General features: G+C 42.7%; 2 protein-coding genes across 2 annotated transcripts; one reads left to right on the forward strand and one right to left on the reverse strand.

Moving 5' to 3' along the window:
- The first annotated feature begins 3758 nt into the window (after positions 1–3758).
- Positions 3759–8148, forward strand: LOC105398003. Its single transcript, XM_011570055.3, has 2 exons — positions 3759–3870; positions 6498–8148. The coding sequence occupies exons 1-2, from the start codon at positions 3847–3849 to the stop codon at positions 7710–7712; spliced, it is 1239 nt and encodes a 412-aa protein (XP_011568357.3). The 5' UTR covers positions 3759–3846; the 3' UTR covers positions 7713–8148.
- Positions 8149–8943: 795 nt separating this feature from the next.
- On the reverse strand, positions 8944–15046 carry LOC105397996 (peroxidasin). Its single transcript, XM_011570041.3, has 7 exons — positions 14839–15046; positions 14103–14318; positions 13783–13854; positions 12987–13210; positions 12290–12574; positions 11832–12101; positions 8944–11740 (listed from the first exon to the last, which is right to left on the reverse strand). Exons 1-7 carry the CDS (start codon positions 15000–15002, stop codon positions 9027–9029), a joined length of 3945 nt encoding a protein of 1314 aa, XP_011568343.3. The 5' UTR covers positions 15003–15046; the 3' UTR covers positions 8944–9026.
- Between the last annotated feature and the right edge of the window lie 454 nt (positions 15047–15500).

Genomic DNA, 15500 nt, shown 5'->3' on the forward strand with positions numbered 1-15500 from the left:
GATTTGAATCGATTGTCAGTATACTACGAAACAAATAGGATTAAAGTCAATGTTGATAAATGTCAAACTATATCATTTTCTCGTAAACGTGCCCCGATTAAATTTCATTATAGCCTACAAAATACTATTATAGACAAAACAGATTTGGTGAGAGATTTAGGTGTATACTTCGACAGTAAACTATTAATGGATCAACACATAGATATAATCACAGACAAAGCTTACAAAAACCTGGGCTTTGTTATACGAGCATGTAAGCCTATCAAAGATATTGACAGTATCAAAATGGTATATAACGCCTATGTCCGTAGCATTCTCGAATATGCCTCCTGTATCTGGACTCCCCAGTATATCACGTACGATCATCAAATAGAAAGGATCCAGAAAAAGTTTACTAACCATCTTAACTACAAGTCCCGGAAGTATTTTGATTCCTATGAGAGTAGCTGTGATCACTTCAATATGCAGACCCTTAATAATCGTCGTATCGTATCGGATATGATGTTCCTTCACGACGTGCTGCGCAGCCGCGTGGACTGCCCGCCGCTGCTGCGGGAGGTGGGGCTGGCGGCGCCCGCGCGCCGCACGCGCCACACTCCGCTGCTGCATGTTCCGCTTTGTCGGACTAACTACGCACAGAACACGGTGTTGACTAGAATTACCCGGACATATAATAAACACTTCAGTGAATTAGACTTATTTGACCTTTCCAAACCGTCCTTTAAAAACAAAGTTAACTCTCTTGTGAGCAGAAAATTATAGATTACCTATAATGCATATTATGTACCTAATATATGGATAAAGTAGTTATATGTTATATTGCATTTATTTATATATATATTTTTATAAAAATCATATTATATAATATTTACCCCCCCCCCCCCTTTCCCACCTATCCTATAAGCAAGCTGCGATTAATTTTACCTAACCTATGTTTGTAACTAGTAATTAAAAGAATAAGATGTAAAACCTAGGCACGTAGTACCTACACTAATTTGTTAAATTAAAATTAATAATAAAACTAACTTCTACACATAATAAATATATAAGTACAGTAATATTAGAGGAAATCTGTAATTGGCCTTACTGTTATGTTTTTACCTTGTATTTGTACCATTGTAACGCTGTTGATTTTCCTAAATAAATAAATAAATAAATAAATAAATATACTCTTAAACCTGACGGCCTAAATTCCCTGCATAACCTTCACATAGATAGGCTAGTAAATAACTTATTCATTACAAAAAGAGGTTAGTATAACAATATATCATGCATACAATACAATATTATAATTTGTATGACACCCGAGTCCGCGTTGTTCTATGTTAGTAGGTGTCTAATAGGTCAAGAAAATATTGTTTGTTTTTCAGAAAATACACTCCCGTACAATGAAAAAGTTCCACGTGCCATTGACGTTATAATGTCACTAGAACTTTTTCATTGCTCGTGAGTATATTTCTTTTTACTTTTCAATAATTACATGCTTTAATCGCGGTTCGTGAAATGCTACCTGCAAAAGTAATCCCACTCTAAATGTAGATACACAGATAAATAGGTAACTCAAAGTATGTCGCCGACATTACTGACCCCCGATGTGCTAACTTTAGAGGCTGTAAAAAGAAAAGTCACAAGTCTAGCTAATGCAGCTAACGACGGCGTCTGAAACACATTATGTAAACATGGCGGCCGCTGAATGACTTCAGTCAACAATTCAACACCGTGCATGTAACTGCTCAGCTACAGACTACAGAGTATATTCATATTATCTCTTCCATGTTGTCTGGTGGATATTGCTTTAAGCAACAAGGCCGCTTTTTTGTACTGTTTTGTTTTTTAGTTTATAAGGTTTTGGCCCCTATAAAGAGTATCGTAATGTTTACCACTTATTAAGGCAACGGGCCACTCTATCTTATGAACAACGATGTTTTGGAAGACTGCTAACAACTACTGTATTTCAGAGTGAGCTCTCGTTCTTTCGTTTTTGTAAAATTAGAGTAACCCATCCGGGCACTGAGGAGCTACGGTTATTTATGCTCTTGCTCGAATTCGAAGAGCTGTAGCTGTCATACATTCTGTACAATGCAACAAAACAGACCATTTGGAATACGGCAGCCAATCGTAATATTTGTCTTCTATTTTAAAGAATATTTTATGTATGTATAATTGTATATACCCAGTGATATGTCGTATATTGCTACGAGAAGCTACCTAAAACCTACTGCTATGATTATGACGAGTATTGCACTTGGGCCTAGAAAGTATTATCAAAACTTGCCATAAACATACATATTTCCCTAATTACAGATTCATAAACTCGTAACTATAATTATATTATAGTTATATTAGTTTAATGGCAGTATACTGTGAATTTGCCCCAGTGAACTTCGTCGACTTGGCCCGTAACATTACGTGTGTTATTTAACACACCGAATACAGACGTCGTCCTTAATTGGACACCGTGTTATTGTGTAACAAAGTAACTTTCCTGTTTATTTATTTTATTTATTATTAAGTATGACGCACAGTATTAGTCAGGATTCAGGATCTGAACGTATTTCTCATATTGCAACTATGCGACAAAGGTATTATGAAAAGTGAAAGTTTGTTTATTTTTATTTTGTGATAAGGCGTCGCACGCGCATGATGGTAGTAATAATGATAAATGACAATTATGATAAGGGCAATCAGCGCATCAGCATACATACATACGTGACCTCACTGGGTATACATAGAGTAGGCAGTGCATCATAGGTGCTTGAGCGTTGAACGAGTAGATGGCCAAATAAAGAAACAATATGAAAATTGCGCTATAAGTAGTAAAGAGTTTAGGAATGGGTAGGTTCCGTCTACTTAAGGGTATCCCATTACGTGTAAGCATGAGTTCTATAGAAATCATAGATTTTACCGGTAAATGCATATCCTGAAACGTGACCAGCGCGACAGCGTGCAGTGTGGTGGAAAATAGGTCCAAGCTTTGGAAGAAGGCACTTATTTAAAATACATAACCACGAATGTTCCATTGGGGCGAGCCAGGTGAAGGAACATCCCAACACTTAGATATACTAGAATCAACATTAATCTGAAATCATTTGTGCTAATAATGCTCGTTTAGATCTGTAAGAATCCCCGGGAAGCTATGGCATGAATTACACTAATTTCTTACATCATCATGAATGTAACCTACAATTGAGAGAATAAGTGCAATAAGTACTATAGTAATCAAGTAAAGAAAATAAATAAATACTACTACTATTGCACCCATGTGAAATTAAGATAGAAACCCAAATCTATTTATTTTGGCTCTGTCGCAGTTGGGGGGTTGTGGTTGGGTTGAACAACATAAAACGCAAACATTTTTAGCCAATTAATACAATTAGGACACAAACATAAAATCAATACATCCAAAAAACCCATAGCATACAAACATAAATTAAAGGTACACGTGGTATAAATAAATATGAAATTTTAAATTACAAATAATTAGAGCATGCACTACGCCTCCTTCAGCACCCGGCGGAGCCCCCGCGACCCCGGACCTCACCACACGTCCCGGGCACAGCACCGCTTCCCGAGAAAGTGAACTGGTTCCGTTTATCTATTTACGGAATTGCGAGTATTGTGATACGTTATCCGTTTTAATGGCACTCGCGACAAGTGGCGTGTAGTGGGCCCAGCTGGTCTCCCACGCTTCCTGGCGGCCCTACATGGCGGAGGCTCGCGTCGTGAAAGTGATTGCCTCAGCGCCCCCCTCCGGGGTGCCGCAGCGCCATATATATACGGAAACTCTAACTAAAATGATAAAGTTAAACAGTCTCGGCGTGTCGAGGATCGCCTCTCCCGCCCACCATGCGAGGGATCAAGAGCTCAGTGGTCAGTGTCGCATTTCGGTTTCAAAATAACGGTCAAAATTCTCTTCCTATTTTCGAAGTTCAAGAGTGTTCCGGTGTCGGGGTTGGGTCTCGGGGTTGGGGTTGGGGTCGTGGTTCTTTGCGTTTCGTCTCTCGGCTTTATCCGTGCGGCTTCTCGAGAAGCTTTGTGTGACAATAACAAACATTGGTTTAAAGATAAACAAATTTGCATTTAACGATTCGTATTTGCACTTTTGTGTTTGCTTTTAAATTATAATTTAACTCTTTCATGAAGATCAGAAATGATACTTATAAAGTGCTTTTTGATGTTTTAATAACATACAATTTTATTAACTTTCTGATGGCAAAAAACAGATAGATGGCACTGTAAAAGCTCTTTTTAACCGACTTCGAAAAAAGCTATTTAGCCTAAAAGCTGGTGCATTTGTGTCTAATAAAATACATATGTGCTTATAGTAACAATCTATACGCGGACATACAAAACCGCAAGTATTCCAGTAATAACCGCAAAACGTCAGCTCCGTGTAACAGATTTAAAAAAACGTCGTACTCTTTATTCTCTGCAGATATTTGTGCATCTAGCTCGCTCGAATAGAACCTTTGTGGATATCACATAAAATCACAAAACTTGTCTCGCGTCATAGAATTGTGGTAATTATTGGTAAAAAGCTATAAAACTACCGGAGGGCGCAGCGGTTTAAAAACCTTCCGTTGTGCCGAAGGGAAGTCCATAGTTTTGATTCCTAGAACAAGAGCACTGTTTACTTTCACGTATTATGTTACAAAATTACAAATAAGATAGCAACGATTATTAATTATCTATTTTTAATTTGGTGCAAAGCAAAAACAATTTCGTAAACTTAATTAATGTACCTAGTAGGTATTGATTGATTTATAAGTGATACGTACATATTGTTTAATATGCCAATGTTAAAGAGGAAAGGATTAAATTCAATAAGCGTTTTATGATCGTATCGATAATTCGGATTTTAACGATGACTTCCGGATTTCTGATAATTGCACAACCATCTCTATGATAGTTCTAATTGTCGGTCGATGTTCACTCGAGTACCATCGATGGGCAGAACGATCTACATACATAGTTACTTACATTGCATAACTTAAATTACTATATAAAAGTAATACCTATGTATTATATCAAGTGGGATTAATCGCCAATTTAAGAGATTGTAATGTATATCCGGATTATGTAAATATGCAGAACGAAGTAACCTGGTTGGTGATGTTTTGTTTGTCTATTTACCTATTTCATTCACAGACGAAATTGTAGAACAGAATATAACCAAAAACCATTAAAATTAGGCAGTTATAATGGTTTTTTGGTTATATTCTGTTTGTTTTAAATTTTCAATGAATAATTACTAACATATAATTTTATTAAAATTTAATATACTTAATTTGAATCGAATCTAAGCTAAATTACCGATATGAAATATCTGGGTCGATAAATCAAAAAAAGAATGATTTTTATTTCTTCAAAAAAATGGCAATTGTTACACTAATTGTGACATTATGCTAATAGCCGCAGTTAGGTTTAACAACGGCGATCTGGTTGGACCGTAGCGTATTCTAATGCGGTAATAACGCCAACTATTAGCGATATGATCTCCGCGAAGCATCTTTATTACGGTTACAAAACTGGTGCCTTCGTTTCGAAACCGTCTTAAAAGGTGTTTCTATTCATGCGGTCACCCCGATTGTCCGGCGATGTCCTTTGTGACATAACAATGAAAGTGACATTATCCTCTGACATATTGCGAAATTTAATGTGGTATTGAATATGGTGCGCAGGCACCGGTCACCTGTCCGCCTGCCGCCGCGGCCACGGCTCACTTACACAACTGTTGCACAACAAACCATGTATTATTATACATTATCGCCCTCAGTACAGGCCACGCTAATGAGCGAAATGCATTTTCAAAGCGGATTTCTCTGTCTTTTTTACATAACAACCCCCTGACACGACACTACAATGTAATGGTCGCCGGAATCTGTCCGTGTTACTCGCACTTCAGTAGGTCACACACGCGTGAACCGGTTTAGGCTGCTCCAAAAAGCACGAGGTGATATAATTTCAGCGGGTCGCGCGGATTCGGGCGCGGATGTGGGGCGGCGGGGGCGCGGGGCGCGGGGTGGGGGGCGGGGGGCGGTGAAAGCTGCGAGTCCCGCACTTCCTGGCGCAGCCTGCGCCCGCGGGTCCGCTCGTGACTAGACATCCACTTCACTTTCCTTTTGATACATCAACAAACAACCTTACGTAACCGGTCATAATTTGATAGTTATGTATAATGAATTACGCTGTTCAAAACTAACAAGTGCTCGCTGTAGGTTGTAACTTGTTATTGTAAGCTGCGATGTCTGGAGTTCATGTGAATTAAACTGAATGGCTTTTTCGAGAGCGTTCAACGATCACATGGTTTAACTGTAGGCCCGTCGGTTATAGAACAATGGATTGTTATTGTATTATCTTTAAAATCATAGTTATAATTATAAGGCTAGCGTTATGTAACAATTATGATCTTAACCGCCTTGCGTTCCAGGGAGCTTTGCGTAACAACTTGATAATGGCACTTATTTTATTAAAGAGGATCATTTTCTTTGTTTCAGGTTACCCTTGGGGTACTACTGTGTGTAGCTGCCGTATGGGGCAAGGCGCTAATTCAGCAAAATCAGCAATTGACTCAGCAGCAGTTGGAACAGAAGTCTCCGAGCAGCGATGCGGCGCAGCGGCGGGTGGGGTATGACTACCCGGCGCCGGACCACGCCGTGAGCCCCTTCCAGGACCAGCTGGACCTGCACGACCACCACGACGACCACCACGACCACCACGAGGAGCACGTCGAACACCACGTGGACCATCACGAGGAGCATCATGACGACCACCACGTGGAGCACCACGACCATCACGACCACCACGACCATCACGACCCCGGCTACTGGAAGAAGAAACTCATCTGGAAACCCGGATGGAAGAAAATCTGGAAGCCAGCCAAGAAACAGATATGGAAGCCGTCATGGAAAAAAATCTGGAAACCGATATGGGTCCAAATCAAGGTTCCCGCCTGGAAAGACATCAAGGTACCCGACTGGAAAAAGATATACAAACCCGAATGGAAACCCATCAAAGTTCCGGCATGGAAGGAGGTGAAGGTACCCGACTGGAAGAAGATCACAGTCCCCGTGTACAAGGACATCGTGGTGCCGGGCTGGAAGGACATACAGGTGCCGGCGTGGAAGAAGGTCTGGATACCAGAGTGGGTCAAGGTCGGAGTACCTGGAGAAAAATACTTAGGAAAAGATCACGAAGGATGGGAATACACATCACATGACTTATGGAAGAAAAAACTCATATGGAAGCCGATTTGGAAGAAATACTGGAAGCCAGCTAAGAAACAGATCTGGATCCCCGACAAGAAGTTGGTCTGGAAGGACGAATGGAAACAAATCTGGAGAACAGAAAAGAAACAGATCTGGATCGACGACAAGAAACTCGTATGGAAGGAAGCGTGGCAGCAAATCTGGAAGCCTTCGAAGAAGCTTATTTGGGTTCCGGACAAGAAGCTGGAGTGGAAGGAGGCGTGGAAGCAGATCTGGGTTCCCGACTGGAAAGAGATTTGGGTGCCGGGAGTGAAGAAGATCTGGCGGCCGGTGTGGATATCGGAGTGGTTCCCGTCGCCGGACCACCACGAGCACGTGCATGAGTCGCACGGCTGGGACCGCAGCGACAGTAAGGGCGCCGCTAGCGAGCCCAAGCCCGCCGTGGCCGCCGCGCCGCAGCCCGCGAGCAAGCCGCAGCAAACCACCTGGCAGTTCCCCAAATGACCCGAACCACCGACCCAGTTCACTCTTGTAAATACTATTTAAGGATTGGATCGAAGACATCCGGCCGCGACCGGACCGCCGCGGCGTCGCTTCGCAGCTCATCCACCGTCTTAGGTAATACTCACTTTTGATACCTTTATGTCCTGCGTTGCGAAAAATTATGCGATAGTCTTTCTATAACCACCAATCGACCGGAACCAAAAGTCATTATAATAGTTACCATTACTATAAGTCTGAGTAAGTTACGCGTGTGCTCCGCGCCAAGTGAATCCCATCAGAAAAGCCTGTTGGGACGACTGTATTCACTGATGTTTGTGTATATTGTTGATGTTTTGTTGTTATGTTAAGTTTTTATTAAGTTGTTGTTACAATTACTTGGATTAAGTAACTTTAAGCGCAACCAATGAAATAAAATATGGTGTGTATTTAAATAAAATGTACAGTGTTTATTTTTACCCGCAGAACGTAGGAAACGTTGACTTTATTTATAGGATTATAGGTACTAGAAACAGCTTATACATTGAGCACCCAAACCAAACCAGATCATACAGCATAGGTACTATACAGCACACATTATAAAATGGACTAGGTACTTACCTACTTTTTATTTTTATCGAAGAAGAGGGACATTGTGACTTTTAACTAACTTTTAGCCAGAAATGAACCTTTCAGCAGGATAATAAATTTAGATACAAGGGGAAATGAAATTGGAATAGCAAGGGAAAATAACATTGATTAAAATATAATGCACCTATTCACAAAAGTACATATAATAACTTTCGCAAAAAAAAACACTTTGTCGTAATCCTCGAAATACAATCGCAAAGTTGCAATAAATACTATTTATGTATGTCATTCAAAATAAAAAAAATCCGCAATCGCTAAGCAAACTTAAAAAAGCACGCTCTACTTTAATCTTTTCGCTTAGCCATAGACGGGTAAAAACACATTGAAATCTGTCCATCCTCACCATCAAACATAGTACAACGCGGACTCGGTTGGACCATTCATCCTCAATGCCATCAACAATATAAAAACCACATTTCCTCTTTCATAAAAGCATCGCCCAGGAAGCCTACCCAGCCCTCATCAATAACCGCAAGGTAACGTCTAAGATCGTCGGTCCAGTATATGCATGTTCCTTTAAATGTATGTTCAGTAACAGCTCGATTCAAAATCTATAGGTGCTGAAGCCATGCCACTACACGCATAAAATAAAACTCATTATGTGTACAATTTTATATCATTTTTATATATTTTTTGTTAATAAAATCCATAAGTATGATGCAAGAACCCAGATGAAAGTCCAAAATCTCACACATTCCTGTCGTCCACCTCGTTACTGCACGTTTCACAATCGGTCCAGGGCGTGAAGTCTATACCAGGTATATCCTCACACGCCATCAGCCCGCCCTGCAGCTCCGGCAGAAGGAACACATTTTCCGCTACCGTGTCTATGTTGTCCCCATTGTCACACAGAATCCGGGCAAAACTCGTCTGTTTTATCTGCTCCAGTTGCTGAGGGGTGAACACCGACGGGTTTTCATACCAGAACCGGTCGCCGGCGCGGAGCCGCTGGAACTGCTCCAGCAACAAGCACCTGAATAGAGGCCCCACCTTCCCGCCCTCCACCTGGTCCTCCAAGATACCCCCCACCCACACGTCAATGTTTAGAGGAGTTCCGTAGAGCTCCTTCAGCTTTTCCCGCACCCCAGCATCAGAAATCTCACCCCGCAAATCGTCGAAGGTTTCCACAGTCGACATGTTGCAGATCTGACGCCACTTCACGTAAGGCGGGATTGCGTGGTCTCGACCTCTTTGCACATTGATTGCTGCTAAATCTAAAGCAACTGCGTGAGCCGTGTGGAACAGTTGCTCAGTTAGCTCGGAGTTCAGGTTCTGCGTCGGAGTTTTCAGTTTAGCTGGCGTGGTGAACATTCCCCGGAACAACGGGTCCACTCCACCTTCGTCGATCAGTCTGTATGGAGCGAAGAATGCGTGACGCAACTGCAGGTGCCCCTGGGGTATCGGCTCGAAGTTCTCATCATAGCGATGCAGCACCGGATTGATCATCGAGTGGCCGAACCTAAGAGCAGCTGTCGAAAACACATTAGATATCGATGGATTCAGATTACTATCGTAACCTTTGTATTGCCCTAGTTTTTCATACCCTTCAGGCCCAATAACCAGAGGTAGCCATTGCTCGTAAGTTATAAACTGCATCTGAGCCCCGACAATGCTTCTAGCTTGTTGGTAAGTTTTATTCCCGTGCCAGTCGGGGTTCAGCGTTTTTAAAATGGATGCTATTCTATTGTGTTCCCTCACAAATATGGTGTGCATGGCGGCGAGGCCGATCTGTTCGTTGGCGCGGATGTCGCCGGCCACGAAGCAGTTGCGGTTGCTGGTGTCCACGTCGCGGTTTATGCGGCAGTCCATGCCGTTCACTCCGATGGTAGGCAACAACGGCTTCTTCCCAGGGAAACTAGCCCCGACCCTCAGCAACCCCTCGTTGGGAGTCATGTCCCGGAGGTCCTCTGCTACGATCCTTTCGAATCCGTATACTTGCGATGCATCAATAAACGACGTTAACTGATTGATTTGTTCCCTCGGTTGGAGACTTCCAAAGAGCACGGAAGTCATGCCGGATCCACATACGGAGCTGGTTCTAACGAAGTCTATGCATCGTCTGTTCGTAACTCTGGGGTCGTTAGGCGGCACATCTATAGGGAAGCATGGCGCAGCATAGTCGCATGTTTTCTTGCAGTCGACTCCGTCCCAAGTTTGAGAGCTCACCGATGGCAACTGGTGATCCAGATCGTGATCCAGCCATTGTCCCCACTGCATGGTCATATGGGTTATCTCCACATCCTCAGTGATTTCCTTGGTAGTTATAATTTTGGTAGAAACGAGCCTGGCACTTGGTAACTTGTAGTTATTGTATAGGATATCCTTGTTCCAGCCAACCGGTTCGCTGAAGCCGTTCTCGTAGATAGGGGGAAGAATTCTCCGGAATCCAGTCAGTGAGGATCCCCACATGGGATGAGCAAAGTTGTTGCAAGATCCATCGATACTACGATAGTGATTATGATAAGACAAATCCGAGCAGTTTTTCTGTTCCCTATGGGCGGTGCACCCTGATAGACGCGCTATCACATCCAAGTGCTTTGTTGAAAGTAAATTTTGGTAGTCGAAGGGTGCAGTAGCATTAGCTTTCAATCCAGATTCAATGTAAGTCTTTACTTTAGACAACGTGCGTTCATATATTTCAGCTGCTCGAGCTATATCACGCGCCGGTGCATTCGGATACTTCGATATTTTGAACAGATCGTGAACTCCAACATTACCGCTGTTATTGTGGAACAGATGCTCTATGGTTCTCGCTATTGCCTGATCCACATCTCTAGCAGCTTCCGTTAATGCCATGTTAACGTATTCGTCACTGGGTATTCTCTTATTCTTAACAGTTAAGAATATAGACGCGGTATCTCTGCCATATTCGTTGAAAGCTGAACACTCGTATGTACCCGCATCAGCCAGGGTTAGGTTGTTGATAATTAAATTACCAATGTTAGTGATGTAAATTCTATTATCTCTAATGGATGAATCTTCCTCATAAAAGCGTGTTCCATCTTTACGCCACTCTACAGTGGCTGCAGGTTCGCTTTCAATTTCACAAAATAATTGCACTGTGGTCTCTTTGTAAGCCTCGGTGTCTGTTGGTTTAAGAATGATGTGAGGTTTGATGACGGCCACTTCATTCACAACCAGCTCTGCCGTAACCTCTTTGAATCCTTCAGAGTTCGTGGCTCGGCAGTGATATAGGCCACTGTCGTCATATGATACTTCTAGGATTGTAAGGTTTTGATTGTAATTCCTCAATATAATATTATCGCTTGCAAGAAGTTCTGACGTGTGTCTGTACCATTGTATTTCTGGTGTAGGTATGCCTTCAGCTTTACAGCTGATCTCGACGCGATCTCCAAATACTACAGTCTGATCTGACGGAGTCACAGTGAACACTGGAGCCACTGTAAAAATATATTGGATATTATTTTACATAGGTAGACAAGTAACATAAGAGAAGGAATCAATTATAAAGGTAGTAAAAATATAACTTACTGAGAACTTCCAGTTTGGCGGATGCCGAGGCCTCTCCGTGGATATTCTCGGCCCGGCACGTGTACTGGCCTGCATCAGCCGTTTCCACGTTCTCAATATAAATTGAGCCATTTTTCTTCAAGCTAGTACGTTCATTCAACAAGAGCCTTTCGCCGTTGAAGTGCCACGACAAGTGCGGGACCGGGTTCCCTATCGCCTTGCAGTCGAACATGACGGACTCGCCAGCTTTCACCTTCGATTCAGAGGGTACGGCTACCAATATAGGTTTATCTGAAAAAATTAATATGATCATTGAAGAGAGAGATAAGAGAAGAATTATTGACTATTGGTACCTAGTGTTTATGATTGATTTCAGAGCTCTACGATACAATTTTAATTTCCGAATGGCATCACATTTACTGGCTCAATAGCGCACATCCAAAAAAAATATAAATTTGAATTGCTCCATTAACGCTCACCTCCATTACTGACGACCATCATCTTGGCGGGCTTGGACCTGGCTCTCCCGACGGGGTTCCGCGCCACGCACTCGAAGTACCCGAGGTCGGCCTGCTCGGCTCCGTGCACCATCAGACTGCCGTTGCCCATCACCTCGTACCGCTGGGACTGGAGAGGAATCTCCGCAGAGTCATGAAGCCAGACTATCTCGGGTTCTGGTTCGCCGGCCACCATACAGGTGAACATGGCGTCTTCGCCGTATTTCACGATCACGTCTTGCGGCTCTGTCATGATTTCTGGTTGGCCTGGAATGGGGAAAATAGAGAGACGGTAATTATAAAGTAAATAATTATTTATGAGAGTAGATTGTTTATCAGTACGAATATGTAGGTAGAGAAGGTCCGTGGAGGCGGAAATGAAGAGGGCAGGTCTATCGTGGGCCCAAGTGAAGGAGGCGGCTCAAGATAGGGAAGCGTGGCGAAGAATGTCTGTAGCCCTAAGCTCCACAGGGGAGTAACAGGACTATAAGTAAGTAAGTAGTAATATGTAGGTAGGTACGTATAGGCAAGGTAGACTCATTGACTCCTAGATCAATATAATTACCACTTAGGTACTCAAACTCGAACGTAGTTATAACCACATCATAAATGAGGAAAGCCGAACCCAGAGTGCTGTAGCGCATTTTAGGCGAGACCTATTTTCATCATGAATACGCACGGCAATGGAAATCCTTCAGCTCAATACTCGCAAGCGCGGCGCCGGCGACGGCCGCTGGCGCGTGGCACGTGGCGTCTAACCGCAGGCCTGTCCGAGCCAGCTGCAGCAGCCAGAGCAGCGCGCAGTCACACACGAGCGCGTTGCCGTCGAGCCGCAGCGCCCGCAGCCGTCGCCCGGGGAAGGAGCCCGAGGGGAGAGACTCCAAGAGGTTGTGGTGTAGGTAGCTGTGGGTGAGGGGTTTGGTGGTTGGTTTTATCAGCACAGTACTTACAGATGTATCATCATCATCTTCAATCTTTGTCAACTCACTGCAGGTTATAGGCCTTCTCCATAATATTATACGGTCCTGTGCTACACTCATCCAGTTTGGTCCAGTTACTCTACTTACGGACCAACGGTCGGCGGTCTACCGACTGATCGATACAGATGTACAAGTATATTAATTTATATTCAAACTTATGGTTATTAGTTAACAGATGATCAATAATTATACGCTTATATGTACCTACACGCAATAAACGCTTCGTAAGAATAACAAATAGTTAGGTAGTAGATATTTGATTAATATACCAATATTTATTTATTTATTTAATAACTTAAAACCTATCATTACAGCTACTCCAATGCGATAGGCAAGCAAACAGTTTTTAGTTAAAATTAAACATTAACATTAATATAGCTATAGGTAGGTACTTAGTTATCTAAACAGTATTTTAAACTACTAAAAGGTATTTTAAAGTACTAAGGTGCACTCCTCTAAATTACTAGGTTGTAGGTACATGTAGGAAATACTTACAGTCGGTCGAGCATTGGCAAATTATGGAAAGTTGCAGGGCTTATGTGTTTGATTTCATTCACGTGCAAGTACCTGGAAATAGAATTAGAACAATGTCACTGGAGCATTCAGTAGGTACAGATATTATTAAATGCCACGTAACTCCATAGGTAGTTAAAATTATATTGGGAATTAATTAACCATATCGTTGGAAGACAGCCAGACTTGACGACTAGTGAGTTTTTAGTGGTAATATATCTAAATTAGCTACTTACTTATACCTAAAGCTGACTGCACTATCTATCTACTCCACCTAACCTAGTTAAACAAACATCACTTACAGTTGCTTCAAATGCGGCAGTCCGTCGAACACATCTTCGTCTATGTGCCTGATGTGGTTCCTGTAAAGGTACAGGTAGACCAGGCTTCCCAACCCCCGGAACGCCCCGGAGCGGAGAGCCGGGAGCTGGTTGTCATTGAGCAGGAGTGATCGGAGGGGCGCGATGTGGCTGAACACCCCTGGAGGGAGACTCGAGATGCGGTTGAAGCGGACGTCTCTGGAATAGCAATGTTTTTGGAATAAGATATCAATCGTTTTATTGCTAATCAGGGTTCTTCTCCTTCAGGTGCCATCTGCATTATGGCCACTTGGGCCCGGGAAGTCGCAGCTCGGAATTGGGGTTCACCTCACATTAATTCCCAATACCTACATACTTTGAACGATCTTTCTCACTTGGTTCCACTGTACATACCTACCTAATTTAATTTCAGTTACAGATACTGCTGTAGCCAACTATAATATGCACATCGTTTTATGGTTGTAGCCTATGCTGACCAGCACAAAAGCTGGTATTTCTAACTCGTCGTTTGTTGTCAGAAGTGGACACCTAATTCATTTAAAATCATTCCCAGTCATCATTCTTTCGGTTTTCAACTATACCTGTATACCTTAGCGGTTCAAAATGATCATACCTAGTTGGAATCTACTCGTAGGTTCTTCAGTTCCGAAGATAAAGAATTGCGGCCACTAGCCATCTTTCTATGGAACAATGATCATAACAATATCTCGGTACTTACAGTGTGAGCACATCCTTGGCAACTTTGGGCACGGCCAGCAGTCCTTGGTTGAGGCACCTCACGATTTTCTTGTCACACTCACATTTTAGAGGGCAGTATTTCTGTGGCAGTGAGCTGACTGATCCGAGGATTAGGAAGGAGACTAGGGGGGTGAGAACACGCATGTTGCCCCGGCGGGAGCAGAGAGCGGAGTGAGCGCGGTGGGTTCAAGGAGCCGATATCTCGGCACTTATCTCCGCTCAGTATGTCACTCATTTGTTATTTTAACTTGTTGCCGTCCTAAATGATGATAACCTTTCCGCTATCGCCACTTCCGGAAGACCCTTTCGGGTTGAAAATTATTAGACCCACATCATTGTTTTGTATTACGTTAGTATTACTTATGTAGGCTTATAGTCTTGTAGATATTGTACGAGAACAATACTGATACCTAGTGTTGTCTAAATCCTAATTTATCTGGATTACTAATTCAGGGTACCTACGAAAGGTCTGATATTAAGAAAAACTAATTCGCTCAGCATTTCCTTCTGCCTGTTTAATGACGAAGTTTTGGAGAGCTGACTTTAGATCGGTCCGTATAGAGCAATCGTGGTGCAGCAGCGTCCCAAGACTTCGCTATTTGGTCTAGCAAGAGTGTCCCCCCGACCATCATCGGCAGTGCA

The sequence above is a fragment of the Plutella xylostella genome, chromosome Z (assembly GCF_932276165.1).
Source record: "Plutella xylostella chromosome Z, ilPluXylo3.1, whole genome shotgun sequence".
Taxonomy (NCBI): domain Eukaryota; kingdom Metazoa; phylum Arthropoda; class Insecta; order Lepidoptera; family Plutellidae; genus Plutella; species Plutella xylostella.

What these genes read in the sequence shown, in the direction of transcription:
- LOC105398003 (XM_011570055.3), top strand. Translation starts at nt 3,847, where the DNA reads ATGCGAGGGATCAAGAGCTCAGTG. An exon ending in GAGGGATCAAGAGCTCAGTG is followed by an intron (nt 3,871 to 6,497) that starts GTCAGTGTCGCA and finishes TCTTTGTTTCAG; the next exon opens with GTTACCCTTGGGGTACTACT.
- LOC105397996 (XM_011570041.3), bottom strand. Translation starts at nt 15,002, where the DNA reads ATGCGTGTTCTCACCCCCCTAGTCTCCTTCCTAATCCTCGGATCAGTC. An exon ending in TTGCCAATGCTCGACCGACT is followed by an intron (nt 13,211 to 13,782) that starts GTAAGTATTTCC and finishes CCTCACCCACAG; the next exon opens with CTACCTACACCACAACCTCT. An exon ending in GATGGTCGTCAGTAATGGAG is followed by an intron (nt 12,102 to 12,289) that starts GTGAGCGTTAAT and finishes TAATTTTTTCAG; the next exon opens with ATAAACCTATATTGGTAGCC.